Below are 27,063 nucleotides of genomic sequence, written 5' to 3' on the forward strand. Positions count from 1 at the left end.
GAAAGGGACCCCGGGAGCACAGAACATTCCTTCCGTCCAAGCCTGCTGCTCATTCTGGCGGCTGAGACGTGGGGTAGAGACGGCCACACAGCCAGCGGGAGGGGCTCTCGGCCAGGCTGGTTCCAACTCCGGGGGTGGGGGGGGCAGCATGGGCTTGCGGTGCTGATGGTGAAGATGTCAAGACCCTGGCGCCACCAGGGGCCTCACACTGGGCCCTTCCTTAGCAAAACCCACTAGCTGTGTGACACCCCCTTTCACAGACGGCAGAACAGAGGCTTGAGGAGGGGATACGAGTTGTTCTAGAACTCACAACTGGAGTGCGCCTGAGTTAGAACTCCAACATAGGTCCTCCTGACTTGATCCTCCCTGGCCCATGAACCCTCGTGGAATGGGGCTTTTTGGAAGGAGGAGAGGCTGAATGAATGAATGAATCCAATCCTCAGGAAGGTACATGCTCTAAACTGGGTGTTTAGAGAAGAACGTCCAAGGCTAAGTCAAAGTGCAAAATTAAGGTTCAAATATACAGACAAGGAAAATGTTAAATATCCCCCACAGGTCATGAGATTGTGTTCCAGACCTTGTCTGCTTTAAAGAATCATCTTTAGTTGCAATCTAGATTAAATAAAAGTGAGATTTACTGGCTTCTCAACTAATGAGTCCTCGGATGGAGTTCAGGTTCAGCTGGTTCAAGCAGTGGGACGAGGTAGGGAATTCCCTGCAGCTTCTTGTCTTCCGACACCATCTTTGCAGGTAGGAGTTCTGATGCAGTAGGACCTCTTTATTTTAGAGTAGTTGCCAGATTTAGCAAACAAAAACACAGGCAATGTTTGGGATGGGCTTCTTCTAAAAGTTATTTGCTCTATTTCTGAAATTCAGGTTTAACTGGCATTCTGGATTTTTCCTAGTAGCCCTACTTTAGAGTTTACCTGTTTACTGTTGTCGTCTCTCACTGTGTCTAGAATTTATTCGTCACCTTTGATGCTCAGAAATGTCATCAGAGGGCATCTGTGTATGGGACTTTCCCAGGGCTCTGTTGACAGGGAAACCTTGTGCTCGGTGGGGGAGCTGCTCCCCCACTGTTTTCGTCCTTCTCTCCTATGTTCCTCACCCTCTGCAGCCCTACGAGGTTTATGCACAGACTTGAATTCCCCATCATTGTCTCAATGACCTTCACCAAGTTAATTAGCCTCTCTTAGTTTCAGTTCCTGAATCATGAAATCGGTTTTAATAAACCAATCTCACAGCTGGGCGCATGAGGATTAAACCCCTGGCATCATGTGTGCCCTGGCTGCCGCCCTAATGGTGTCCTCCTGACCAGAGCATCTGCGCTGTCCTCCCCATTTGGGACGGCGTGTCTGTAGCAGGATGGCACTTCCCAGTCCCTGTGGTGGTTTGGGGCCATGTGACTTGTCCTGCCCAATTAACCGTGAGCAGATGTGCCCAGTGTCCGGGTCGGGCTGGAGACTTTCGTTGCCAATGAAAGGCCCACCAGGGGGATCTTATGCTCACCCACAGTAAATGACAATGTTCCAGACAGTGTCCGCTCTGTCGGCCAGATTCTGGAGCGAGGATGATGCAGGAGAGAGCCCCGCTGGCCTACAATGAACCAGCAGCACAAGTGGGGATCAGGCTGGTTTATGGCTGTGAGCCTAGGGGATGTTCGTTACTGCCACGCACCTGACCATGCTGACCGTCCACAGGGGTTAGCAGAAGTTCCCTCCCCGGGGCGCCTGAGCATCTGCCTTCGGCTCAGGTCGTGATCCTGGGGTCCTGGGATCGAATCCTGCATCAGGCTCCCTGGATGGAGCCTGCTTCTCCCTCTGCCTATGTCTCTGCCTCTCTCTGTGTGTCTCTCATGAATAAATAAATAGAATCTAAAAAAAAAAAGAAAGAAAGAAAGAAATCCCCCCCCCCTTCGTTGCCCTGTGTTAGTGAAGTGAGTGCCCTGTGAGCATTTCCCAAGACGCTGCAAACCATGCCCAGAGAGAAGGTGTCTGTCCTTTATTGGCCACATCTACAGAAGTATGGGGAGGAAGGACCACCCTCATGTTCAAGTTGGTCCTGAGCTCTGATCGATCCAGCCAAGTTGGGGCTCAGCCTGGAGCTGGTATTGATAGGACAGGTCCACACAGATCCACACAGCTGCAGATCAGAAGGTTCTCCTACTGACGATAGAGGCACCGATGTCCTTATACTCTTTGCTAGTGACCCACATGTCCTTGAAGGTGGAGAGTGAGCACAGGATGGAGCCGCCCACCCAGGCACTGTAAGTGGAGTAGGGGCAGGTGGACACCTGGAAGGGTGGAGGCAGGGAAGGGGTGCGGGAGGGGGGGATTGCAGGGGAGGAACGGGGCGGGGAGAGGGGAAGAAACCAGAATCAAAATACTTCTCTAAATTTGGACATAAGGGCAGCCTGGGTGGCTCAGCGGTTTAGCGCCGCCTTCAGCCCAGCGAGGGATCCTGGAGACCGGGGATGGAGTCCCACGTTGGGCTCCCCGCAGGGAGCCTGCTTCTCCCTCTGCCTGTCTCTCTCTCTCTCTCTCTCTCTCTCTCTCTCTCTCATGAATAAATAAATAAAATCTTTTTTTAATTTTAATTAATTAATTAATTAACTTGGGACATAAAACAGCCGTCCCTGAACGAAGCTCACGGGCAGTTGTTTCTACCCTCCGGGCAAATACTATTTATTCCGACCTTTGAAGAAGCGTGTCGGTCCACACGCTGTCTGCCTGTGGCTTTAAACTACAGGATAAAAGGAGCAGGAGCAGAAAGGACTCCCCTTGGCTCTTAGGATCCCTCTAGAATGCATGATACATCAAGTTCTACAAAGTCTACGTGGAAGGCATATGTGTTTTGCAGAAAAATGAGAAAATACAGAGGAGCAAAGCAAAAATCACAGGGGATTGAACAACCTGGAGAAATCCCTGTCGTTTCATGCTCACGCTCGAGACTTCCACTGTGCTCAGCCCTGACTCGCACTGACGGCTGCCCTGTGCACATTCGCCCTCGATTCTGGGAGAGAACAGAGCGTCTGCCCCAGGTCGGAGGCACCTCTGCGCCTGGAGGAGCCAGACATCACCACGCCCACCACCAGGTGGGACCCCTATGGCTCAAGGTTAGATTCATTTGCTCAAGGTCAGACAGTGGCCGTCCTCATGTGTCCACGGACCTTCCTAAAGGCATGTGGATACACCACACAATAGAACAGGCTTGTTGTTTTAACGCAGGAAGGCAGATGCTTTGCCACAGGGATTAGCAGGGAAAAGGGATTTGGAGCGAGGATTCAGAACACCCAAGGTCTGGGGGGACGTGGGATGACTCCAGAGGATGATTCTGAAACTCGGCTACTGTTGCTCGCCAGCTCTGTGGCCCCACAGAATCCTGCCTGGCTGGGAAGCATTTGTTCCTCTTGGTTAAGAAAAGAAATAGTGCAAAGATTTTAAAGAAAAAAAAGGAAGAGTCAGAGGTAGGGGAAAGAGCACATTCAGGGTCAGGCATCCGGCAGAGGAGAGAGCAGTCTCGGCCACCCAGAGACCCACTGGTCTTTGCTGCCACCAACAGGCTGTCACTCAGACGAGTCACCTACCCCGTCTGTGTCTTCTCAGATCCCACAGAGCATGCACAAAACTGGGATATTTACGCATTCAGAAGAATGCAAAACCACCAACAGAAAAATGGCCAAAGGGTTGAAATAGGAAAAATATGCTAAAAGAAAGAAAAGAAAAAGAGGAAAAACCACAGACCGCTGGGTAACGTTTGCAGAACTAGTCACCTTCGGGAGCCCTGTAAACCTAACACTTCCCTAAAAAATAAAAGCCATTACTTTAAAACTAAATACATACATAACAATTTTACGTGGTGGCAGGATGAGGGCAAGAATCCCGAGCAAGAGCAGAGCCGGGCAGATGACTGATTTCCTTTGGGCCTTTGGCACTGGCCCTGAGCGCATGGTCCATGTCTGCACTGTCACCCCCCTCACGTCTCGTCCACCTGAGCCAGTCCTCCTCCCCGTCTACCCCTCTCTGGGGTCCCTCTGGCCTTAGAGCACCTTGCCTCCACAGAAGCCTCCAATGGGTGCACCTGGAGCCCCTGTCCCACCTCCAAACTCTGTAACTGTCCTTGACCAGCTCTCAAGCGCCAGAGAGACACCTGACGTCTCCCCCAGCTAGTCCCCCAATGGTCTTCCCGCCTGCAGGGATGGCAGCCACATCGTTCAAGCTGCTCAGGTGGGAACACTGGGGGACATGCCACCTCCTCCCTGTGGACCTTCCACCCTCATCTGGAGCACTGGCCCACCCTGCACCGCACCTGACAGTCCGTGCCCCACCCTCAAAGTCAGCCCTCCCCAGAGCAGCTGGAGTCATCCTCCGGGCTGGCTCTGCTCAGGGTCGAAGCCCCACACAACTTCTCTGACCTCACTGCCCTTCTCCTGGCTCAACCCCCGCCAACCCAGCCTTTCCTTTCCCCCGCCACAGGGGCTGCTCCCTCTGCCTGACCGTTGCTTCCACAGACATCCCTATGGCTCCTCTGCTCCTCTGAGCATCTCCTCCGAGCATCTCCCCCAAGCATCTCCTCCAAGTATCTCCTCTGAGCTTCTCCCCCAAGCATCTCCCCCAAGCATCTCCCCCAAGCATCTTCCCCAAGTATCTCCCCAGAGCATCTCCCCCGAGCATCTTCCCCAAGCATCTCCTCCAAGTATCTCCTCTGAGCTTCTCCCCCAAGCATCTCCCCCAAGCATCTCCTCTGAGCATCTACCCCAAGTATCTCCTCTGAGCATCTCCCCCAAGCATCTTCCCCAAGCATCTCCCCCAAGCATCCCCTTCGAGCATGTCCTCTGAGCATCTCCTCAGATGCCTCCTTCCTGAGGAGACCCACCCCGACCACTCACGCCTCCTTCGTTGGCTGCTTCCCACTGGCTCACAGCCCCTCCTAACACATGTATTCCCTGGCACGTTGGTTTGTATTGTACCGCTTCCTTCACTGACTAGGATGTGAGCCACTAATGTTCCTGACTTTTGTTTACTGATCACTCCTCAAGCACCTGACCACGTGCCTGGCACACCTGGTATTCTAGAATTTTCTGTGCAATGAACGCAGGAAGTCCCCGAAGGGTGGGTTGGGGCACCGTACCTTCACGTTAATCGTAGGGGAAACCAGGGCAGATATTTCTTTCTGCAACCGGAAGCACAAGCCAGAACAGGAGCCAGTTCCTCCAGACAATACGATGTGGCTGAAGAGAATCTTCCAGAGGGCAGAATTGCAGGAGCTGATGCTCTGGAAGGCCTTCATGTGGATGCCTAGCTCACGTCTCCCTGTCAGGATGGGCGGAGGAAGGCAGAGGTTTGGGGGCTGCAGCCTCGGGCTCTTTCCTCCCAGTTGGAGGCCCTGGGGAGGCGCGGACTCCCCCCCAACCAAGCCTCAGCTCCGAGTGTGGTGGCAAACATCAGCACCACTGACCCCAGGGCCCTTACAGATTTCAACAAGATAATGTGTGCAACTATGTGGGACTGACTAGCCAATGGCTGAATAAATAAACATTAATTTCCTCTCTCATCTGAGATGATTTATACCCAAAAGTTAACTGACAATTATTAAAATTTAATGCCACGGTATCAATTGCTCTTATAAACAGATTTCTGCAGAGGCGGTGTCCTTGCTCAGGTGGCCTTTGAAAACTATACTAATTCCTCCTTTTTGAAAAAAAAACATTTATTTTTTAATGGAGGTATAATTGACACACCACATTATATTAGTTTCAGGCGCACAACTTCATGATTTGGTATTTGTATATATTGCAAAATGATCACCACAATACATCTATTTAACATCCTTCCTAGACTCATCATTAGTCCATACACATAAACACATATATGGGGGAAGAGCCCTTCATGACAGCGGGAGGATGTCTTGTTGTCCTCATCTGGGATAGCATGTACCACACAGCCTCGGGATAAAGTCTGAAAAGGCTGATCTTCTGGAATCGTCCAGGACGTGCCAGACCCAATGAGCATGAGCTGCAAACGCTTCACTCTCATCACGGTGTTGGCTGTGTGCTCCTGCTCATAGAGGCCTACCCAGACTCAGAGGAGAATGTTCACATTGTCAGTGAGGAACTTCATTCAGGGATGGTTTCACGTGTCCACCTAATATTTTGGGGCACATGCTATGATTGGAGCCATTTTCCACTGCACAGTCCAATGGGGAAAGCGGAGGTAAAGCCAGCCCACTCACACTAGATGTAACAGCCATGTCCTTACTAGGCACTAATTGTGGGGAAGTGGCTCAGTTCTTTTTATTCCCCTCTGCCCCTTGTAACCAATTATTTTTAAATTTTTTAAATTTTAAAAAATATTTTTAAATTTTCTAAAATTTTTAAAAATTGATTCCAGGAAATAGTTGGTCTTCCATGACTACCTGGAAATCTTCCCCGTCAATGGGGATTTTACAAGCCATCACTGTTTTCCTGTTCTGCACGCCTGCCAGGGAGCTTAGCCAACTCAGTGCTCGTGTAAGACCTCTAGATCACTGGGGCTGCTTCCAGCATCTGGCCATTGTAAACAATGCTGCGAGGAAGAGGTGGTGTGTATACACAATGGAATATGATTCAGCCAGAAAGAAAGAATGAAATCTTGCAATGAAATCATTGCAATTTGCAATGACATGGTTGGAGTTAGAGGGTATGATAGTAGCTGAAATAAGTTAGTCAGAGGAAGACATGTACCATATGATTTCACTCGTATGTGGAATTTAAGAAACAAATGAACAAAGGGGAAAAAAACAAACCAAGAAACAGACTCTGAACTACAGAGAACATGCTGCTGGCCGCCAGAAGGAGGTGACTGGGGGCTAGGGGAGCAGGTGCTGGGGATGAAGGAGCGCACATGTCGTGGTGAGCCCTGGGTGATGAAGTATAGAACTGTCGAATCAGTATATTGTACACCCCAAGCTAATAAAACACTGGATGTTAACTATACCAGAATTTTAAAAAGAATCTCTAAATCAGCCAAACATTTAGTTTCTTCCAAACCTATGGTTTTAGCTGCTTTGTCTCCATTTGTATATTTCAAATTATTTTGTGAGTAGACCTGGAGTATGAATAATATATAATGGGAGAGAAAAATATGGTCCCATGTAGAATTCAGTCACACCTGGCAAATATTTAGTGCTCTGCACTGGATTTCTTCATCTGTAACATGGAGCAGGTCAGATGGGGGAGGATTGTAAGCTATAGCCCGTGTACGGTGGTCGCCAAAGTCACAGGCATACAGTACAGGTTTAACAAGTGATAGTTAATATCACAGGAACTTTTGAAATGGGTGCCAACTTGCCACTCAAAGCAGTACCCCCCCCCTTGGCTACGGGGCTCCATTCCCTTTATAGCAATCCTGCTATCCAGGTTTGGACTCACCCCTGACCTCTTCCCTCCCCTTACCTATGAGATCTGCCTGAAAAAGCCCTTCAGGGCAGAAGAACTTCTCCCGCCCAAGGGTGATCTCCTGGCCATCGGGCAGCTGATACTTCTGTGCATAGGAAGGACAGTCAGCTTTCATTTTCTCCTTGTCAAAGTCCAGAGCCACATAGCAACATTTTTCTTTTATGTTCCGGATGTATTCCCGATCACCTATGGAGGAAGGGAAAAAATGTGACCCAACATGGTTCACAGGAGCATTCTGTCCCCAGAGAGCAACTTTTTGAAAACTCAGCTCCTTGTGGTGGGCACATGGTGACCATCATTCTCATCATCACCACCATCACCATCATCACCACCGTCACTATTGTCATCACCATCACCATCACCATGATTCTCATTGTCATTATCAACCACTACCAATCACTAAATGTCCCTAAATATAAATGGACCTGTTTGTAAAACTTGAATCATAGTCAAGTAGTCTTAGCTTTCTTTACAATTGAAGGCCGCAGGTTGAGCAAGCCAAGCAGGATATTACACTCCAGAGACTGGTTCACTTGGCCAATAATAGCAATTTCCTACCTGTGCTCACCAACGAGTGCCCACTGTTTGTCAATAGTTTCAGGAGGTACAATGTTAGGTCTTGGCCTGCCATGTCCACCTGGATGGTCGACTGATGTAAAGCACAGCCGTCAATGATGGGCACAAAGTATGTCATTCCTTCTCCAGATTCAATGGTTGTTCCTAGACAAGAGAACATGCTGGCATCATAATGCAGGGTGCATGACATCCCTTATCAATTGTCAAGTCTGCAGGAAGAGATGGTAAATGGGAAATAATTGGAGGAGAAGGCAAAGATCTGAGGAGCAAACTTTCTTCTGTAGGAGAGTGTGCTAGGGTAAAACCTATCCAGGTCACACCAAAGTTTTGGTCAGAAAACCTGCAAATTTTCATATTAAACAAGACATATAGGCATTAGCAGCAGTTGCCAAAGGATAAAAGAGGAAGAAGAATACTCTGCTCCTAACAGCTTTTTCCCTAAAAAACTGTCCATCAATGTAGGCACTGGGAATCTCTGGGTGGCGCTTGACTGTCGGAAGAGGCTGGATGCAGTGAAAGATGTGTACAATTTAGATAGCAAGGCAAACTACATCTCTCTGTGCTAGTCCAAAATTTGTGATGTGGGTTTGGAAACACAGGCTTCACTCTGTGTGAAATGGTGACTTGTAGAGCCATCCAGAGTGGATCAGTGGTCTGGTCGATTGCCTTCTTTCACATGTTGGATCTGGTAACCAAGGACCTCACATTTAAAATGAAGACCTCCACATCTAGCTAAGGTAGGGAACAAGGAGTGTGTTCCCTCCACACACCTGAAACACCTAAAACAGAAATACAGGAAACAACAGTTTTCAAGATGTTGGACATCAAGCAACAAAGGACGGTCTCAGTGGCCCCTGAGAGAGGGGACGTCCCAAGAAAAGAACATGACAGACCATGATCCTTCATGAACACAGACACGAAACTCCTAAACAAATTTTAGCAAATATATGCAAAGGATAGCAAGTCATGACCAAATTGATTTTTATCTCAGGAATGCAAGATTGTTTTAACATTCAAAAATCAATTAATGTAATTCACCATGTTAAAGAACTAAAAGAGAAATTCTACATGATCTTATCAGTAGAGGCAGAGAGTTCATTTGACAAAATCCAACATCCTTTCATGACTAAAAAAAAAAAAAAAAAAAAAAACACTCATCAAACTAGGAATACTGGATAATTTCCTCAAACTGATAAAGGATGTCAATGAAAAACCTATAGCTAACAATGCACTTAATCATTCAATTAAGACTGAATGATTTCCTCTTGAGGTCTGGAACAAGATAAGGGTGTCTGCTTCCACCATTTCCATTTAGTATTGAGTGAAGATTCTAGCCAGAGCAACGAGGCAAGAAAAAAAAAAAAAAACAATAAGAAGCACTCAGTTTGGAAATAAAGAAATTAAACTATAGACAACATGGTTGTCTAAGTAGAAAATCCTATCAGCACTAATAAATTAGTTTAGTTAGGGTGCCAGGATACAATATCAGCATACAAGAGCTGATTGTATTTCTATATACTTGTGTGGAACTATCAGAAATTGAACTAAAGATACAGTTTATAATAGAATCAAAATATATGAAATACTTAGAGATAAATCTGATGACTGGTTTGCACAGATTTTACACTGTGAACCATGAACCACTGCCAAGAGAAATTAGAGAACACTTAGGGGATAGACCATATTTATTAGTCAGGAGACATGACTGTTGTTAAGATACCAATTTTCTCCAGATTGATCTATAAATTCAATGAAATTCTGATCAAAACTCAAAGATACTTTTTTTGGTAGAAACTGAGAACATGATTCTAAAATTTATATGAAAATGAAAAGAACCTGGAATGGCCAAAATGTTATTTAAAAAAAATAAGAGTCCGATGGTGTAGCACTAACATCATATTTCAAGATTTATAAAGCTCCTGTAATCAAGACAATGTAGTATCATCCTAGAGGTAGACAAACAGATCGCTGGGGCAGAACACAGACTACAGAAATAGACCCACACAAATACGGACAACTGGTTTTCCAAAAAATGCATAGGGTAATTCGATGAGGAATGTCTTCACTCTTCAGTTGTCTTTTCAACAAATAGTGTGGGAACAACTGGACATCTATACACATACCAAGAAAAAAACTTCATGCGTACTCTAAGCCACACACAAAACCGCGCTCCACATGGATCACAGAACTAAGTGTAACACTGAAATTTATAAAACTTCTAGAAGGAATCACAGCAGAAAAGCTTTGGGTTCAGCATGTGTTTCTTAGATTTTACACCAGAAGCATGAGCCACACACACAAACACACACACACACACACACACACACACAGGATAAATAGATTTCACTGAAATTAAAAACTTTTGCTCTTCAAAGTACATGGTGAGGAAACTGAAAAGCCAAGCCAGAGACTGGGAGCAAATCTTTGCAAAACATGTACCTGGTGAGAGGCTGATATAGGGAACAAAAAGAATTCTCAAAACTCAAAGATGAACAACTCAGGGGCACCTGAGTGGCTCAGTTGGTTGAGCATCTGACTCTTGGTTTCGGCTCAGGTCATGATCTCAGGGTTGTGGGATCAAGCCCCACAAAAGGCTCAGCACTCAGCATGGAGTCTATTTTTCCCTCTCCCTCCCCCCGCTTGCACTCTTTCACTCTCTCCTAAATAAATAAATAAATAAATAAATAAATAAATAAATAAAATCTTTTTACTTAATTAATTTTTAAAGATTTTATTTATTCATTCATGAAAGACACAGAGAGAGAGAGGCAGAGACACAGGCAGAAGCAGGCTCCATGCAGGGAGCCCAATGTGGGACTCGATCCCGGGTCTCCAGGATCATGCCCTGGGCCAAAGGCAGGCGCTAAACCGCTGAGCCACCCAGGGATCCCCAATAAAACCTTTTTTTATAAAAAAGATGAAGTCAGTGAAAAATTGACAGGACATTTGAACAGACACTTCACCAAAGTTCCATATAATGGAATGCTCACCACTACTGCTTGTTAGGGAACCTATGAGTCAAAACCACAGCGAGATGCCACTGTGCACCTGCTAGAAGGGCTGCATGATGAAGAGCGGCCGTGCCAGTCTGTGGAGGAACGGGCACTCTCATGTGGCTGGCAAGCAAGGCATGAAGGCATGCAGCCATTCTGGGAGCTAGTTTGGCGGATTTTTAAAAAATTAAAATACTCTTACCATCTGACCTAATCATGTCACTTGTAGGTATTTTTACGCAAGTAAAACGAAAGTGTATGTCCACACAAAGACTTGTAGACAAATGTTCACAGCAGCTTTATTTATAATAGCTCCCGACTGGAAACAACCCAAATGTCCATCCACAGGTAAATAAATCAGCAAAGTGTGGTGCATTCACACAATGGAATACCACTTGGCAATAAAAAGAAATGAACTATTAATACAAACAGCAGCACGAATGAATCTCCAAATAATTATGTTGAGGAGGAAAAAGCCACAAGAAAAAGAGTACATACCCAACAACATTCTCGCAAAATTCCAGAAAATGCAAACACATGTGAGGACAGCCTGGAGGGGGCAGCGTGGGGCGGTGTGGGGCCGGGGCAGGGGGGATGTTTAGAAGTCTCGGATCCGCCCCTTATCTTGACTGTGCTGGTGGCTACATGAGTGTATCTACACGTCAAAACTTCTTAAATTGCATGCCTTAGGCACCCTGGCTTCATCATGCACCAGTGACACCTCGATAAAGCTGTCAAGGAGCTAAGTGAGCCTAGTGGAAGCAAATTGCTTACCCAGGAGGCCAGGAGAGAATTAGGAGGAGGGCCGTCCAGTGTGTTTCTCACGTCCCGTGGATCCTTCCCTTCATTCATTATTTGGCAGGGAGGAAGAGGACAGGCGTGGGCTCACGGGGCTCCGAGGGGGCCACTCACCCGAGGTCTGGCCAGAGGCGTATAGAGAAAGGACTCCCTGGTTGGCTAAGTACAGGGCCGGCACGTTGAAGGTCTCAAACAGGATCTGCGGAGAAGCAATGGGAAGCGCTGGACGCCAGGCCAGTGGACGGAAGAGCAGGCGGGTCTTCCCTTAGTCCTCGGGCGCACGAAGCCCACCTGCAGGGGCACCTGGCTCCCCAGAGATCCAGCCTACGGAGTCAGGGAGCGTGCCACTCTTCAGCCCAGCTCTGCCCACGAGCTCCGCGACACTGCCTCCCAGTAACGCGGGCTCGCATCCTTCCCAGGGACCTGACAGGGCAGACATAACACGCTGCCACAAGACCGAGGGGATCGCATCATCTGAGCCACCCAGTTTCCATGATGGGGGTGATGCTGAACCCCCAATGCCTCTGTGAAGCCAACATTGTCCTCTCCACGCTTTTGTTCTTTCGACTCTTGGAGGCTAGGCAGGCTTTACACAATACTTTGACTTGGGATGGTTTACTTGTTTTATAACAATTGCAACAACGAAAGCCGTCAGTTACTATGTGTTAACTGCGCCCCAGACACTTAGTCCGGGCACAGTGCGTCCAGGATGCTCTCCTGGGTACTGACTGTACACAGGGTGCAAGGCGCGGACAGGGGAGGCACAGCCTTGCTTTTGTTGCCCATGGTGTCCCCCCTGGGGTATGTACATTGCCCCCGCCTCATCCACATGAGAGACTGGTGGACAAGAATGTTAGGGAACAGGTGGCAGGGGTGGGAGGCTGGGCACCATCACCGTGAGGTTGGCTGAGCAAGTGAATGATTCTCCTGCAAGATAGTGACACTGGGTTTAAGATTTCAAGGTTCTTTTGATGGTGGGACCAACACGCAGTCACTTGGACCACTGATTGGCAAACTTTGTGAGGTACAGCTCCAAACCTGCCAACAGGGCCACAGGAGGGTAGCACCTGGGGACAGGGTGACAGCCAGCTAGAGCTGTCAGGGCCAGCCGGCGGTTAGCTAAGTTTGGGAGGATCCCTGTGATTTGGCTCAACTGAATGATTTCACAGGCTCCTGGGCAGAGGTGCTGCCGTCCTTAGTTTGGTACCTGGCTCAGGGGCAAGTAGGGCAGGTGTACAGTGGCCCTGGAGTGGTATAGGACCATAAGGGAAGTGACTGGGGTGTGGGCTGCTCAAGAAGTGAACCAGCTGGCCTCTGGCAAAGACCTCAAAACCCAGTAGACAGCATTTTAGAAAACAATATTTGCACAAAGTGTGCAACACCGCTGAGTGTGTTGGGGGTCACTAAGCACGTGTCTGAGGGCAGCTGTCAGTGGGGGCTTGGGGATTTACCCAAGACAAGCAACAGCACGTGTCCATGCAAAGATTGGCTCATGCCCATTTGCACCTGCTTCTTTCACAACAGCCCCCAAGTGGAGACGCCCCCGACGTGTGTTTGTAACGTGATGTGTGGAAGGTTAGGCACCTGGATGCAGGCACCACATTTAAGGACACAGAGATGGGCACGGCAGTGGCGGTGAGTCTGTGTCACTCTCCGGCGTCCCCAGAGTCTGCATCCTGGTAGAGGAGGCAGGGCATGGACTCTAGGTGGGAGAGCAGCTTTTGTGATCCCACTAGAAACCCCACCTCCTAAAAATGCAAGGACAAAAACCAACCTCAGCTCCCCTGCCTGGCATTGGTCACAGAGCTTAGAAGGGACATCCAGGATCCTGGGGTCAAACTCCCATCCTACAGATGAGAACACTGAGGCAGCATTTGAGGAATGCTCAACAGGTGCTAAGCACAACGACACACACGTCACGGCTTCAACTCATCTCATTTCCGTGACATCCCCAGCGTGATGCCATTACCATCCTGATAGGGAAATCAAGACACCTCGACGACAAGCAATCCACCCCAGGTCCCACATGTGGGCCAGAATCGGGCTCCCCGCTGCATCCTGGGCGGCTCCCTGCACCTGCTGCTCTGCTGGGACGCAGCCCCAGACATCCTGCTAACAGGCAGACTTATTCCGGGAGAACCAGCCCTGTGCTCCTTAGTTTGTTCCAGCCTCTGGGAGGGGCCGGGGAGGCTGGCACCCGGACAGAGGGAGCTCGCAGGGGAGAGTCCACAGATGGGGGGACTCCATTCTCCCGCAGTGATGCGCTGCTCCCTGCGCCCCCGCACAGGCCACCGTTGCAGGCTGCCCCCCATCTGCCAACAGAAGCTTCCACCTTCTTCGGCCACTCTCTGCCCTGGGCAGTAGCCAAAAGTTCCCCTTCCCTGGGTGACCCGCTGGCTGGGTTCTGCCCAAGGTGACGCTGGAACGAGGGGACGTCCCTGCTCCCTCCCTGCTGGTCCTTGCTGGTCCATCCTCCCGGCAGAGGCCCTCTCTGGGCCGCTGACCACCTGTGCCCTGTCAGGTTTAGGGGCCCGGCTCCCCATCACTAGCCTAGTGACACTGGCTCATGTCACTGTTCTAAAACTCATACTCACCTTTGTGCGTAATCTCCTCAGTAAAGAATCACCAAAATTACCCCACGTGTGTGTCCCTTTGTTTTTATGCTGAAATCTCAGTATAACCAAAGGGTAGATTCAGAGAGAGCTGGGGCAGAAAGGCAGGCGGTGAGCCCAGGGGAGGTGGGCAAGTGCCAGCACAGTGCCTTGTGTGAGGGTAAATTTTTTCCTTCAATTTGACTGGGCCATGGGGATCACAGACACTTGGTCAATCATTATTCTGAGGGTGTGTATATGAGGGTGTTTGGGGATAATATCAACATTTAAATCGATAGATCGAGTAATGCCAATTACACTTCCCCATGGAGGGTGGGCCTCATCCAAGCAGTTGAAGATCCAAACAGAGCAAAAGGCTCCAGCCTGCCGACTGCCCCTGCAGATACTGGGGTTTGTCAGTCTCCATAATCACATGAACCAATTCCTTAAAGCAGATCTGTGTGTGTGTGTGTGTGTGTGTGTGTGTGTCCCACCGTTCTGATTCTCTGGAGGCCCCTACGACAGTTTGGCAATGGCATATTCCCCTTGAATGCGCGACAACCCTGCTTCTCTCTCTCCAGCTCACTGGGTCCATGATGGGCACACGCTGTTCTCAGCCCAGATACCTGCTGTTTCCAGGCCGTGGGCCTTGTGCCCGGTCCACGCGGAGCCCAGCTGTGGCCCACTTCTGTGGGCCTGACCCCGTTCGGGCAAAGATTCATCAGCTTCCTCGGGGCTTGGTTTGAAATGAGGCAGCAGCTCACGCCTGTGCTCTGATTGCTGGTGCTCTGTTTCTGGGCCACGGAGCAAGCCTCCTCCATGGGCAGGTGGTACCGCGGGCTGCCAGCCTGCCCTGGGTCACTGCTCACCGCAGGAGACCCCCCTGGGCTCCAGGGGTGCTGGGCCAGGTGGTAGAGCCTTGCTGCTTGCTTAATTAGTCCATGGACGTCCTCATTAAGTGTGCCTAGAACCTGGCAGCCCCTGCCGCCCCCTCCCACCTGGACCCCCCTTGGGCCCTAAAGGAGACTCTGCAGTCTACTGGAGGATACCCTCCTTTCTCCACCAATCTGTCCTTGACAGCCTCCAAGAACCAGTTCAATCCAGTTCATCCAGGTCAGTCTGATCCACACGTACCACGAACTCCTTCCTGGGGGACATTAGGAGCTCTCGGGTGAGGGTGGGACCTCTAAGCTGGCCCCACGACCCAGCAGGACTGAGAAGGACCCAGCGGACCTCCTAGCCCCCTGCCCTGCAGCCTCAGCCAAACCCCTTCTGCTCCTGCACACCCCCACTCCTTCACCTATGCAAAGGGACAACTGCCCTGCCCACAGACCTGCTGTCGGGTCCACCTGAAATGAGTCACAGTAAACATTTTACCCACACCCGCCCCTTGGTGAGCTCTCCCGTGGTAGCCGCCTTGCTTGCCACCAGCGTCAAAGGGGACAGATGTCTCCTGTGTCTTCATCTCACTGAGCAAAGAGGCGATGCCCTGAGGGCATCCCCCAGGCTCAAGGCTCGAAAGGTGGCCAGAGCTGCTGCCCCATGACCTGCTCCCTGACCCATTGCCCACCACCTGGCCTCTTACCTGTGACATCTTCTCTTTGCTGGGCATTGTGTTTAAAGGCGTCTCTGTCACCATCAGAGGATGCTGCTCCGGGGCAATGCGGAGCACCTGGTAGAAGGAGTGATGCCAAATCTGTGGTGAGAGAGGGTAATACGGAGGCACAGTGAGCCACAGCCAATCTGCTGCAAGGGGGATGGAACCTGTCTTCACCACAAAGTGGCTTTCTGCAGATGCAACTGTGATTCACAGCAGGAAAGACAGTGAGTGTGGCTATGACAGGACACAGATCCTCCATCTGTTGCCGGCCTTGAGTCGGGGCAAGAGGAGTGAACAAAGATGCGTGAGGCATAGTCCTCATCTGATGGGGGCAGACGTGAGCCCCGAGACACAGCACCGGGAAGCATGGCACCAGGCATGTGCCAGACAAGCGACTTGACTTTAGGAGCTCTCTCCTTATCTGTAGAGTGGAACATTTTCCTTCCTCATAGGGGACCCTGAGGACGAGTGAGGACCAAATACGACATTTGTAGAAAGCCTAGTGGCCACCTTGACCAATACCACAGCCTGAGCAGTTTAAGCCATAGGACTTATTGTCTCCCAGTCCCAGAAGCTTGCAGTCAGCCAGGTGGGGTCCTCCTGAGGCCTCTCTGCCTGTGTGTGGATGGCTGTCCTCTCCCTGTGTCCTCACAGGGTCATCCCTCTGAGCGTGTCTATGTGTCCTGATCCCCTTATTGTAAGGACCCGGATCACACTGGAACAGGTCACCCCTAAGTGAACTCATGTTACCTTGATTGCCTCTTTTAAGACCCCATCTCCAAATATGGTCATATTCTGAGGTTCTGAGGGCCAGGACTCCAACACAAGGAGATTGGGGGACACAGTTCAGGCCACAGCACCCAGCAGAGTGCTTGGTGCACAGTAGGTACTCAATAAGTAATGGTTACTTACTTTGAATAAAGGTCCCACCTGCCTCTGTCGGGGGAGGCTCCATGGAGGATGAAAACAGATGTGAAGGATGGACTCCCTCGGGGAGCTAAGTGGAGGGAGTGCCTCTGGAAAGAGGGCACATGTGCAAAGACATGGAAACACAAAGCAACATGGCACCCATGAAACAGCAAAAGCCAGACATGGGCTCATGGCTGGATGTGCAGCCACTGATGCATTGGAACAGGGAAGGGGCATGACCCAACATAGAAGAATTACTCTGCAGGCTGCGTGGGGGTGAGCTGGAGGGGCGAGGTAGGAGGATGGGTACCATGGGGTAGGATCATTGTAATGATCCTGGTATTCAGGCAAGACTTGAACCAAGAGTCAGAACCAGCTGAAGACCCACCATTAGTCAGCTCCACTAGGGCTCAGCTCCTGGACAGGGGAGGTAAGGGGTGGGTGGAAGCCACAGCCCAGGTAGCCTGGATCCTGCAAGCTCCTGGATCCTGCAAGTGGGCTGCACACTCCAGAGACCTATCTACACTGTTTCAGTTTCTGCATCCCCTGTGATGCCCTGGTAGAGGGCTATGGACAGAACCAGAGCTGACACCCCAGCTGTGCAGATAGGAAGAGTGTCTGCAAGTGATGCTTCCACAACCACCCTCCGAGACAGCCTTCAGGGATGCACACCTCCTGGCCTCAAAGCCTTTCTTGCATGGAACCAGGACTGGCTCATGCCACCTGCAGAGTATGGCAACTGTGAAGGTGTGTGGCTTTCAAGGCTACATCATATAGCCGTTGCAGCTTTCACATTGGCCCCCTCGATTGTTCACTCTGAGGGAAGCCAACCACCATGCTGGGAGGACTTTCGAAGGGCCCTGCAACAAGTTCCCAAGAAGCACCACCCTACCAGCCACATGGAGCACCACCTAGGAAATGTCTTCTCCAGCCCCAGTCAAGCCTTCAGATGGTACAGCCCTGGTTGACACCTGACCGCTGCCTCATGAGACACCTTGAGCCAGAGCCACCGAGCTGAGCCACTCTCAAATTCCTGACCCACACAAACTGGGAGATGTAGTAGGCGGCCATCAGTATTTTAGCCTCTAAGATTTGGGATGGGTTGTTATGCAGCAGGGATAATTAATATATCTTCCCAGGCAGCATGTAAACTTCAGCCACATATGGAAGCTCTGATCAGAACCTCCAGCTACTAAGACATAAAGTGGTTCAAATAGCCATATTCGTTACATCTTTACCCTGCTGGACTAAGGAATTTTATTCTGAAAGTAAAATATACATATTGTAACATTTACCAACTTAACCTTTTTAAAAACTGCACAGTTTAGTGGCATTAAGTATAGTCACTCTGCTGTACAACCATCCCATCGCCCATCTCCAGAAATTGCTTGTTGTCCTCAACTAGAACTCTGTCCTCCTTCCACACTGACTCCCCATCCCCATTCCCCAGCCTGTTTTTCCGAATCTGCCAACTAAGGGTGGAACCCCACAGTGTTTGTCTTTTTCTATCTGGCTTATTTCACTGGGCGTAATGTCCTGCAGGTCCAGCCGTGTTGTGGCAGGTGTCAGAATGTCCTTCCTTTTCAAGGCTGGGTAATATTCCACCGGACTATACAGCATGGTTTCTTTACCCATTCATCTGTTGATGGACACCTGGCTTGTTTCCACACCTTGGCTATTGTGCATAATGCTGCACTGAGCATGGGGGTGCAGACGCCTCTTCCTGTCCTTGTTTTCAATTCTTTAACTCTTTGAGGAACCTCCATGCTGTGTTCTACAGCGACTGCACCATTTTACACTTCCACCAGCCATGCACGAGGTCCTGATGACAATGCTTGTCATTTTCTGTTGTAGTTGCTGTTTTTAAATGGCCGTCCTAAGCATGGAGTGGAGTAGGGACTTTTTATCCATCATCCCTTTAACCTTCATACCAGCTTTATGTGCAAAGACAGTTATACTCTTTTCTTACAGATAAGGAAACAGAGGGCCAGGGAAGTGGGTTACTTTCCCAAAACGACATAGATTGGAGCACTGGGTGGCTCAGCAGTTGACTGTCTGCCTTCGGCTCAGGTTGTGATCCTGGGGTCCCGGGATCGAGTTCCACATCAGGCTCCCCACAGGGAGCCTGCTTCTCCCTCTGCCTGTGTCTCTGTCTCTCTCTGTGTGTCTCTCATGAATAAATTTAAAAAAAAAATTTTTAATGACATAGATAATAAGTGGTGGAGACAGGATTCAGACTCAGGTCTCTGACTCCATGGCCCATGTGGTTAGTAGCTCAATGTAGTGTCTACAGGGACTGAGGGCTAAGAGATGCCCAGAGAGCCCTGAATGCCAGGGCACCTCCCTCCCCAGGTGCTGGGGCAGGAGGCATGCCACCTAATATCGGTAGTGGGTACCATGACCAGGTCCCACCCCAGCAGAAGCTGAGCCTACCTTCTCCATGTTGTCCCAGTTAGTGATGGTTGCCCGGGAGATGGGATATTGCAGATTAAGCTCCCCTCGCTTTTCCTGAGCCTCGTCTCCGATGAACCAGTCTTCCTCTTCCATCCCCACCAAGGGATTCTGAAAGACATGGGCCAGGATAGATCTGCTCCCAAGAGTGACTCACCCTCACTCGGCATCCACGTGTGGGTACACGATAAGCAGTGACCGGGAGCTGTGATGTGCAGCTGGGAGACCACTCCAGGTCACAGTACCGGCAGCGATGGCCTCCTCAAACCTGTACACAATTTCAAGATGCCACTAAGAGGTTTCAGCAAAGGACTCACAAGGTAAAAGTGCTCCTAAGTACACTCACCTTGTCCACCTGTGGATGAGTCACCTGAGGGCAAGAGAGAGAGGCGGTGGATGAGGCGAAGGTGTCAGGGAGGGGCACCAGCTTCTACACGTGCTCAGGAAAATTAGCAGGGGTAGGGTCTGCAGTTTAATGTAATTTGTTATCCTTTAGGAAGATGGACCTCGCTACTTTTGTGGCAGAGTAAACCAGTTATTCTGTCATTCAGAAGGGATTCGACAGTTGATCCGTGTGTAAATCTGTGTCTAACAAGAAACAAACATCAATACAGAATGAAGTGTGAGAAGAAACGGAGAGAGTGCCTGATGGGGCTAGGACAGGCCATAGGATGTCGTCCAGGTGAGAGCCCGGATGTAAGAGAGAGGGCTGGGCAGGTGTCCTAGAATGCTGGGCAGTCGGCACGGCAGCTGGGAACTTCCTGAACCAGTCATTCATGAAAGGAGTCCAGTCCCATGTTTCCCAGAAATGGGTCTGTCTGGGTGTCCATCCTGTTCTCACTTGTTGGGAAAGAGCAGTCTGTAGGAAGCATGGCCTTGGGATCATGCTGCAGTGGTGCCGTGCTGCAGTGGTGCAGGGAGATGCTGTGCTGTGATGGTGCAATGGATTCCAGAGAGAAGCCCCATTCTTGAGGCCACCACAGCTCATGCGCACAGAGCTCCATACATTAGGAATTTGTCTTTGAGGCAGAGGGGCTTGGGCTGGGGGGAAGCACTAGCCGTGAGACCCCCAGCAAGCTGCCTGCCTCCTCTGAGCTCCATCTCCACTCTTGGATGGGAACAACATCTTCCATCCCACATTCCTCTTGAGGCTGCTGTCAGGGGAGCAAGGGCTGTCGGGAATGCATTTCATAACCTGAAAGGATGTGCTGACATGAATGACTGTCCAGGCCACCCTGCCTCGGACATTTTTTGGCTTAGCTAAATCTTGATGCATGAGGGTGGGGGGACTAAAGGGGTCTGCGGGCAGGGAGGAGCAGTGTCACCCTGCTGAGATGGACAGGGCTCGGGCCAAGCGGCTGCTCTGGTTGGGGTGGACTGAGGGCCTGCCTCTCCGTGGCCGTGGGGCCTCCCATGAGGGGTCTCGCTGCCGGCTTACCACCAGACTGAGAAGCAGCTGAGGGGCCGTGGTGATGTGAGTCCATGCAGAGCACCCCGTCCTGTGCTGACTCCCCCTTAGAGGCAGAAGCTCACTTCCTGCTGCCCTGGGGCAGCCCCCAGGCCTGGGAGGGAGCAGCCGAGTACCTCACAGGACACAAGCAGAGAACCCCATGCGCTGAGGTTCGGGTGGGCCACTTACTGAGCAGCTAATTCATCGTGGTCACTCGTTTCTATTTGGGTGAGAAATCTGATCTTCCTCACTGTGATTTTATGCTATTTTATATATAATCTTGCTTCCTACTAGGCCACTCTTTGTACAGTTGACAGGATTTTTCCCTTCCCTGGGGCTGTGGACTATCCCTGTGGTGCGACATCAAGCTTTCCCCTGGCAGGACACGTCACTGCACCTGCCGGCACAAGATGCCATGCCAGGATTTCAAACAATGAACGGAATACGGGCACAGGTTACACCATGCTGGGAGGCTGAAAGAGCCAGCAGGGAACACCGAGGCGCCCAGAGAGTGGAGCCCCAGGATCGCTGGGCAGAGAATGAGGCGCAGCAGGGAGCTCAGAGGAGGCTGTGGGAGCTGGAAGAGGGCTCTGCCTGGATGGGGAGGGAGGCTGGTGAGGAGCGGGAGCACGCAGGCCCTTGCCACTGCCCGTGGATGTGAATAGGGCAGCAAAACAGTGAGGAGACCTGCCCGCTCGGCCCCAGATTGACATCTGTCAGGGAGCGGTTGACAGGGGTGTCTCAGCCCCCAGGGGACACAGAGATGCAGGAAGGTGGGGCTTAGGGGCAATAGGCAGAAGCCAGCTGTAGTGGGTTGAAGATATGTCCACACCCAACCCCCCAGAACCTATGTAGAGGTGACTGTATTTGGAAAAAAGGTCTTTGCAGATGTGATTTATTTACAGACATTGAGATTGAACATCCTGGATGTTGGCGGGATGGGGGCTGAAGCCTGTGACAAGTGTCCTTGTAAGAGCCAAGAGAGGGAGACCCGAGACAGAGATGGGAAGAGGAGGGACCACGTGGAGGCCGAGCAGGAGCTGCAGGGGCAAGGCTGGGAGCCCCCAGCCGCTGAAGGAGCAGGAAGGATCATCCCCTGGCACTGCTGGAGGGAACTAGGCCTGCCCACACCTGGATTTAGGGCTTCCAGCCTCCAGAACCAGGTCAGAATAAGTTTCTGCTGTTTTAAGCCATCAGTCTGTGGTCACCCGTTACGGCCGTCCCGGGACACTCACACTCATCATGGTTGCCACCCTTAGCGTCATCTCTGTCACCACTACATACTTCCTACAGGCTGGACGTCACGCTAAGCATGCACGCACCACCTCACTTAAGGTTCGGCCAAACGTGGCGTTTATGCTTTCATTAACTGAGGCAACTCAGGCAACTTGCCCAAAGTCACATGAGGGCTGAGGCAGGGCCGATGTTCAGATGTGGGTCTCCTGACCCCGCAGCCCCCACTCTTCACCGCTAAGCTCTGCAATCTTGAAGAAACAGGCCCGTCAGCTAGCAAAGGGGCAGGCACCTGCTGCCACCCACTTAGAGAGGGGCTTCCTGCCACCCAGCATGCCCCAGGTAGGAAAGTCCATCTTAACTTCAGCTGCATGATTACAAACATTGTCATTAATTTGCTCCAAGCGGTGCAGAGCCTGGGACCCCATGATATTTGGGATTCCCCACGTGACCGTGCTGCTCCTTCTCACAGATGGGTAAACTCCCCAAGGAGGAGCACAGGGACTCAGCACCGGGCGCTGAGCTTTGACAGGCCCTGCCTCACTCACTTGCTCACCTGGGGATATGCCGGTTGCTCTTCAGCGAGAAGGGCCGTCATGGCACCTACCTGGTAACAAGTTACTGTCATTATGTGAGCTCAGGGTCTCCCGGCTGCTTTGGCCGGAGAGACCCTAGCACTTGGCAGGACCCTCCAGAGGAAAGCAAGTGGCCACCTTCAAAGGGCGCGCAAGTCTGGACGGCAGAGTTGGAGCCAATCCTACCTGCTGCTCGCAGGGAAGGCCCAGACGAGGAGCACAGCATCCGGCCCGCAGACGTGCTTTGTCTCATCCCCTCATCCTTCCATTTGTAGAAGAATGAACTATCCTTAAAATCTTGACATGAACATCGAATTTCCACATGAGCCAGCAATTCCACCCCCCGAGGACACCCCCCCCCCCAAAGAGCCGAGAGCGGACCTCAAACAGACGTGGGCCCACCCACGATCACAGCAACATGGTTCACAATAGAGGTTGAAGCAACTCACATCGTGTCGAAGTTTCCCGAGGATGGTGGGGAACATGGCCAGGGGAGCTTCTGTGCCCGAAAAGCCCACCTTGCTGAAGCCTGAGCCATAGTCACAGACGACGGGCACATTCATCATGTTGTGCGTGACCTGGACAGGGCTGTGGGAGACACAACATGGTTATTCGTGCCATTTGCAAGGTGTTGACTGAGGGGCGGGTGCTATGCCAGGGAGGACGCAGGCTCTGCACTCACAGCAGTGCAGGTAGCTCCCAGAACCTAGGCTGGGGCCCTGCCTGGGGTCAAGCCGCTGCCTGGGTGCTGAGGGCAGTGCTCTGGAACAAGTCTGTTTTCTTTCTTTTTTCTTTTTTTTTTTTTTTTTTAAGATTTTATTTATTTATTTGTGAGAGACACAGATGGAGAGACAGAGGCAGAGGCAGAAGAAGTAGGCTCCTTGCAGGGAGCCCGATGTGGGACTTGATCCTGGGACCACAGGATGAAGCCCTGAGCTGAAGGCAGACATTCAACCACCAAGCCACCCAGGTGTCCCAAGGAGTGGGCTTTCAATGACCATGTGCATTTGGCTGCCCTGGAGAAGGCAGGCCTGGGGACCCACTTCTGGGCTAGAATGCTCCTGCTGTGACTGTGCTTCTACTGGTTTCTGGCACAATCCATGACTTGCATCACAGGGGGGTCATCTTTCCCATTCACTGAACCAGAGGCGTTGGGCAACGAGACCCCAGTAGGAGCTAGTGGCCTGGTGGTCACTGCGAGGCTCCCCATGGGCCCCACTCAAATACCACCTCTCCCGGAGACAGAGACACCTCTGGCCTCCTGGCCTCGGGACAAAACCCACCCCCCACTCCCTTTGCTTTCAGGCATCTCCTTTATGTTTCTGCAGGTTTGGAAAACATGAGAAAATACATAGAAGAGAGTCGTGATCACCCACAGCTCCACCACCTACAGCTGCCCTGTTGTATTTTGCTTATTAGTGCAAATCTATAATAGATGATTTTTTAAAAATTAATTACCCTCAGAACAAATGAATTCATTTTCTCTTTTGAACACTGTATTTTAACTAAATCTGTATCATCACAAATGTTTTCATCCTGTTAAGGCGATCTTCATCACTTTCCGGGTAGAGAAGGTCTATATATATTAATTATGGAAAATAGAGTGCACTCTGGAGAAAGAGGAAGCCCTCCGCAGACCCTACTAGCCACAGATGGCTCTAGTTAGTTTGGGGTATTTACCCTCGCAGTCCTTACAAGCCACACGGTGGTCACTTTCTCTCCAGCCGTGTGGGCACGATTCCAGGGGCACAGAGTGTGGTGGAGCTGAGTGCTCACTGTGCACACACATTACGTCTGCTACAGAGGATACATTTTCTCTGCAGTTTTGTATTGGACTCTTTCCTGGACATGATCCGCATTTCTGAGTCACCAGGTTCCACATGGATGCTTTCTGAGAGTGCAGAGCCCCACGCTAGCCTACCAGGATTTAACCATCCCTAACTGGGGAAGGCTCAGATCTTGGCCGCCTCTCCTCCCCTTTCCATGGGACCCCCATGGTTGCACAAATGTAGGTGCGGTATGGGCAGCTGGGCCTGCGCACGCTGTTCGCCAGGTGCTGGTCGGTCATAAACCACTGAGGACCTGGAGGCTGATGGCACGAGACCAGGTGCTTGACATCTGCAAACCCTATGCAGCAACAGTACTCAAGTGTAGGGCAGTCATGGGGAAGAAGGACATGAGGGATGGTGTGGGTTAGTGTCCCACCAAAAGAAGGAGTGTTGACAATCCTGACTCCCAGCACCTGTGAGCATGACCTTATTTGGAAGTAAGGTCTTTACAGATGTAATCGGGTTAAAAGGAGGGCATGCGTGAGGGTGGGCCCTCATCCAATGCCTGGGCTCTTTTTTAAAAGGAAGAAACTGGACACAGATAGAAGGTCAGATGGAGACAGAGCAGAGACTGGAGTGATGTGTCCATGAGTCAGGGGATGCCAAAAATTGCCAACCACAGCCAGAAGCTGGGAGGGAAGCCTGGGACTGACTCCTCTTCGGCCCCTGCCCACACCTTCATCTTGGAATGTCACCCCCGGGACTGGGACAGAGTGACATTCTGCTGTTTTGAGTCCTCCTAGCATGCGGTGATTGATTCCTGCAGCCACAGGAGACCACCAGAAAGGGCAAAGGCACTGTCCCCCAGCACTGTGAGATGAGTTGTATCCCCATCTTTCCAGTCCCTTTTGGTCCTCAAGCTTCAGTGCAGATGTGGCCCCCAGCTCAGAGGGGGCTTTCCAAAGTGGTCACGACCAATCCCTCCACTCTTTCTTGTTTCTCTTCCTACCACTTGTTATTTTGCACTGTTGGAATGAACACCATCCTTTTTCATTTAATTGAGCATTTTCTTTTAACTTTGCTTGAAGATTTTTGCTCTGTCTACAGGAGACGCAGCGGAGAGGCTCAAACACATGCGTTCAGGGATGGGGGGCATCCTTTCCTTCCTCCCTCCTTCTGTCCCTCCCTTCCTTCCTTTTTCCTTTACATTTATTTAGTTTGACTCTTCTCAATGAACTAAGCCATGCATTTGTAAGTCCAGACACAGCTCAGGTCACCAGCGTGGGTGATACAGTGCCTGTGGGCCTCGTGGGATCAGAGAGGCCCTGGGTCCAGGTGGCACAGTGGGGGCGGATATGGATAGCAGGCTGGGATCTGGTCCTGTGATCTCCACAAGACCCTCCTCGGAGTTTCAGTATTTGCAGATTAAAAGTGAGACATCAGGATGACCCGGATGAATGTGGATCTCCTGGGCAGGACCACTGCTGGGCACATGGGTGGCTGGGGACCCAGTGATATTCTGGTGAAGACCAGAGTCAGCACACGCACCTGCAGAGCTCCCTCACCTGGGAGCAGCGCACTGGACTGACGGTGGGGCCGGTCACAAGTGCACAGGCGCTCAGGGCAGGCAGCTGTGGGTTAAATTCCTGAGCATTTATTGGGGAGCTGGGTTTTCTGCGTGGCACTTGTCAACAGGGATGCACTCCCCGCAGGTGCTGAGTTAAGCAAGCACCGTGTCTGGCCCATAGGACTTGTTCAACCCATAATACCAATTATTATTACATAATTGCTGTGATCTGGAAACCAAAATGTCACCTCAAGCTATTGCACATTAAATTTCTAAACAATAGGGCAGCCCTGGTGGCACAGCAGTTTAACACCGCCTGCAGCCTAGAGTGTGATCCTGGAGACCCTAGATCGAGTCTCCTGTCAGGCTCCCTACATGGTGCCTGCTTCTCCCTCTGCCTGTGTCTCTGCCTCTGTGTGTGTGTGTGTGTGTGTGTGTCTATGAATAAATAAATAAATAATCTTTTAAAAAAATTTCTAAACAATAGTCCCCACAAGCCAGTTTCCCGGGGGTGAGGTGTTTTACGCGGTCACCCGGGGAATGTGTGGAGCTGCCCGAGGGGGTCCACCTGCAGTGGACATTGGGGAGCATGTGCTATTGCCGCCAGAGGAGATTTAACATATCCTGACCCGGGGGCTCACCAGGAGAGCCCAGCCGCTCAAGTAAAATGAACCCTGTGAGCAGAGATCATGGGCAGCCTGCCGGGATGGGGCCTGAAGACCCATCAGTGTGGATCTGATTCTTGGAGGCGACTCTCTGAACCGTTATGTTGATTATAATGTCCAACTCCCTGTGATCCGTAATTTGGGCTCTGAGTCGAGCAATGGATTTCCTCGATCAAGTCAGATCGATGTGGTTCATAAACCAAACTGTGGGGCACACCCATCAGGCACCCTGGGCTTGATCACCCACCTCCCTCCACCATGGACTTAAAAGCTCATGTTTTGTAAACTGTAAAGTGCTATGCACACCTAAACAGTGACCGTGATTATAACATCAAGGACTTGAGTTTATGATTTTTTGAGTAATTTAAATTTCCCAGATGGGAGAGGATGGGATGGATGAGCATGTGCACTGTGTGAGCATGTGCACTGTGTGTGCATGTGCACATACATG

General features: G+C 50.7%; 1 protein-coding gene across 1 annotated transcript in view; it reads right to left on the reverse strand.

Annotated features, from left to right (window-relative positions):
- Window positions 1–2,149: 2,149 nt before the first annotated feature.
- LOC112924008 (actin, alpha skeletal muscle 2-like) overlaps window positions 2,150–27,063 on the reverse strand; it is a 32,546-nt gene continuing 7,632 nt past the window's right edge. Inside the window, exons 3-10 of the mRNA XM_026003931.2 lie at window positions 23,061–23,199; window positions 19,336–19,464; window positions 15,979–16,089; window positions 11,917–12,001; window positions 7,994–8,155; window positions 7,433–7,621; window positions 5,131–5,312; window positions 2,150–2,293 (exon numbers count right to left, since the gene is read on the reverse strand). Coding sequence (XP_025859716.2) covers window positions 2,150–2,293; window positions 5,131–5,312; window positions 7,433–7,621; window positions 7,994–8,155; window positions 11,917–12,001; window positions 15,979–16,089; window positions 19,336–19,464; window positions 23,061–23,199 — 1,141 coding nt within the window. The remainder of the gene's footprint in view (window positions 2,294–5,130; window positions 5,313–7,432; window positions 7,622–7,993; window positions 8,156–11,916; window positions 12,002–15,978; window positions 16,090–19,335; window positions 19,465–23,060; window positions 23,200–27,063) is intronic.

Source organism: Vulpes vulpes, chromosome 5, assembly GCF_048418805.1.
Source record: "Vulpes vulpes isolate BD-2025 chromosome 5, VulVul3, whole genome shotgun sequence".
NCBI lineage: Eukaryota > Metazoa > Chordata > Mammalia > Carnivora > Canidae > Vulpes > Vulpes vulpes.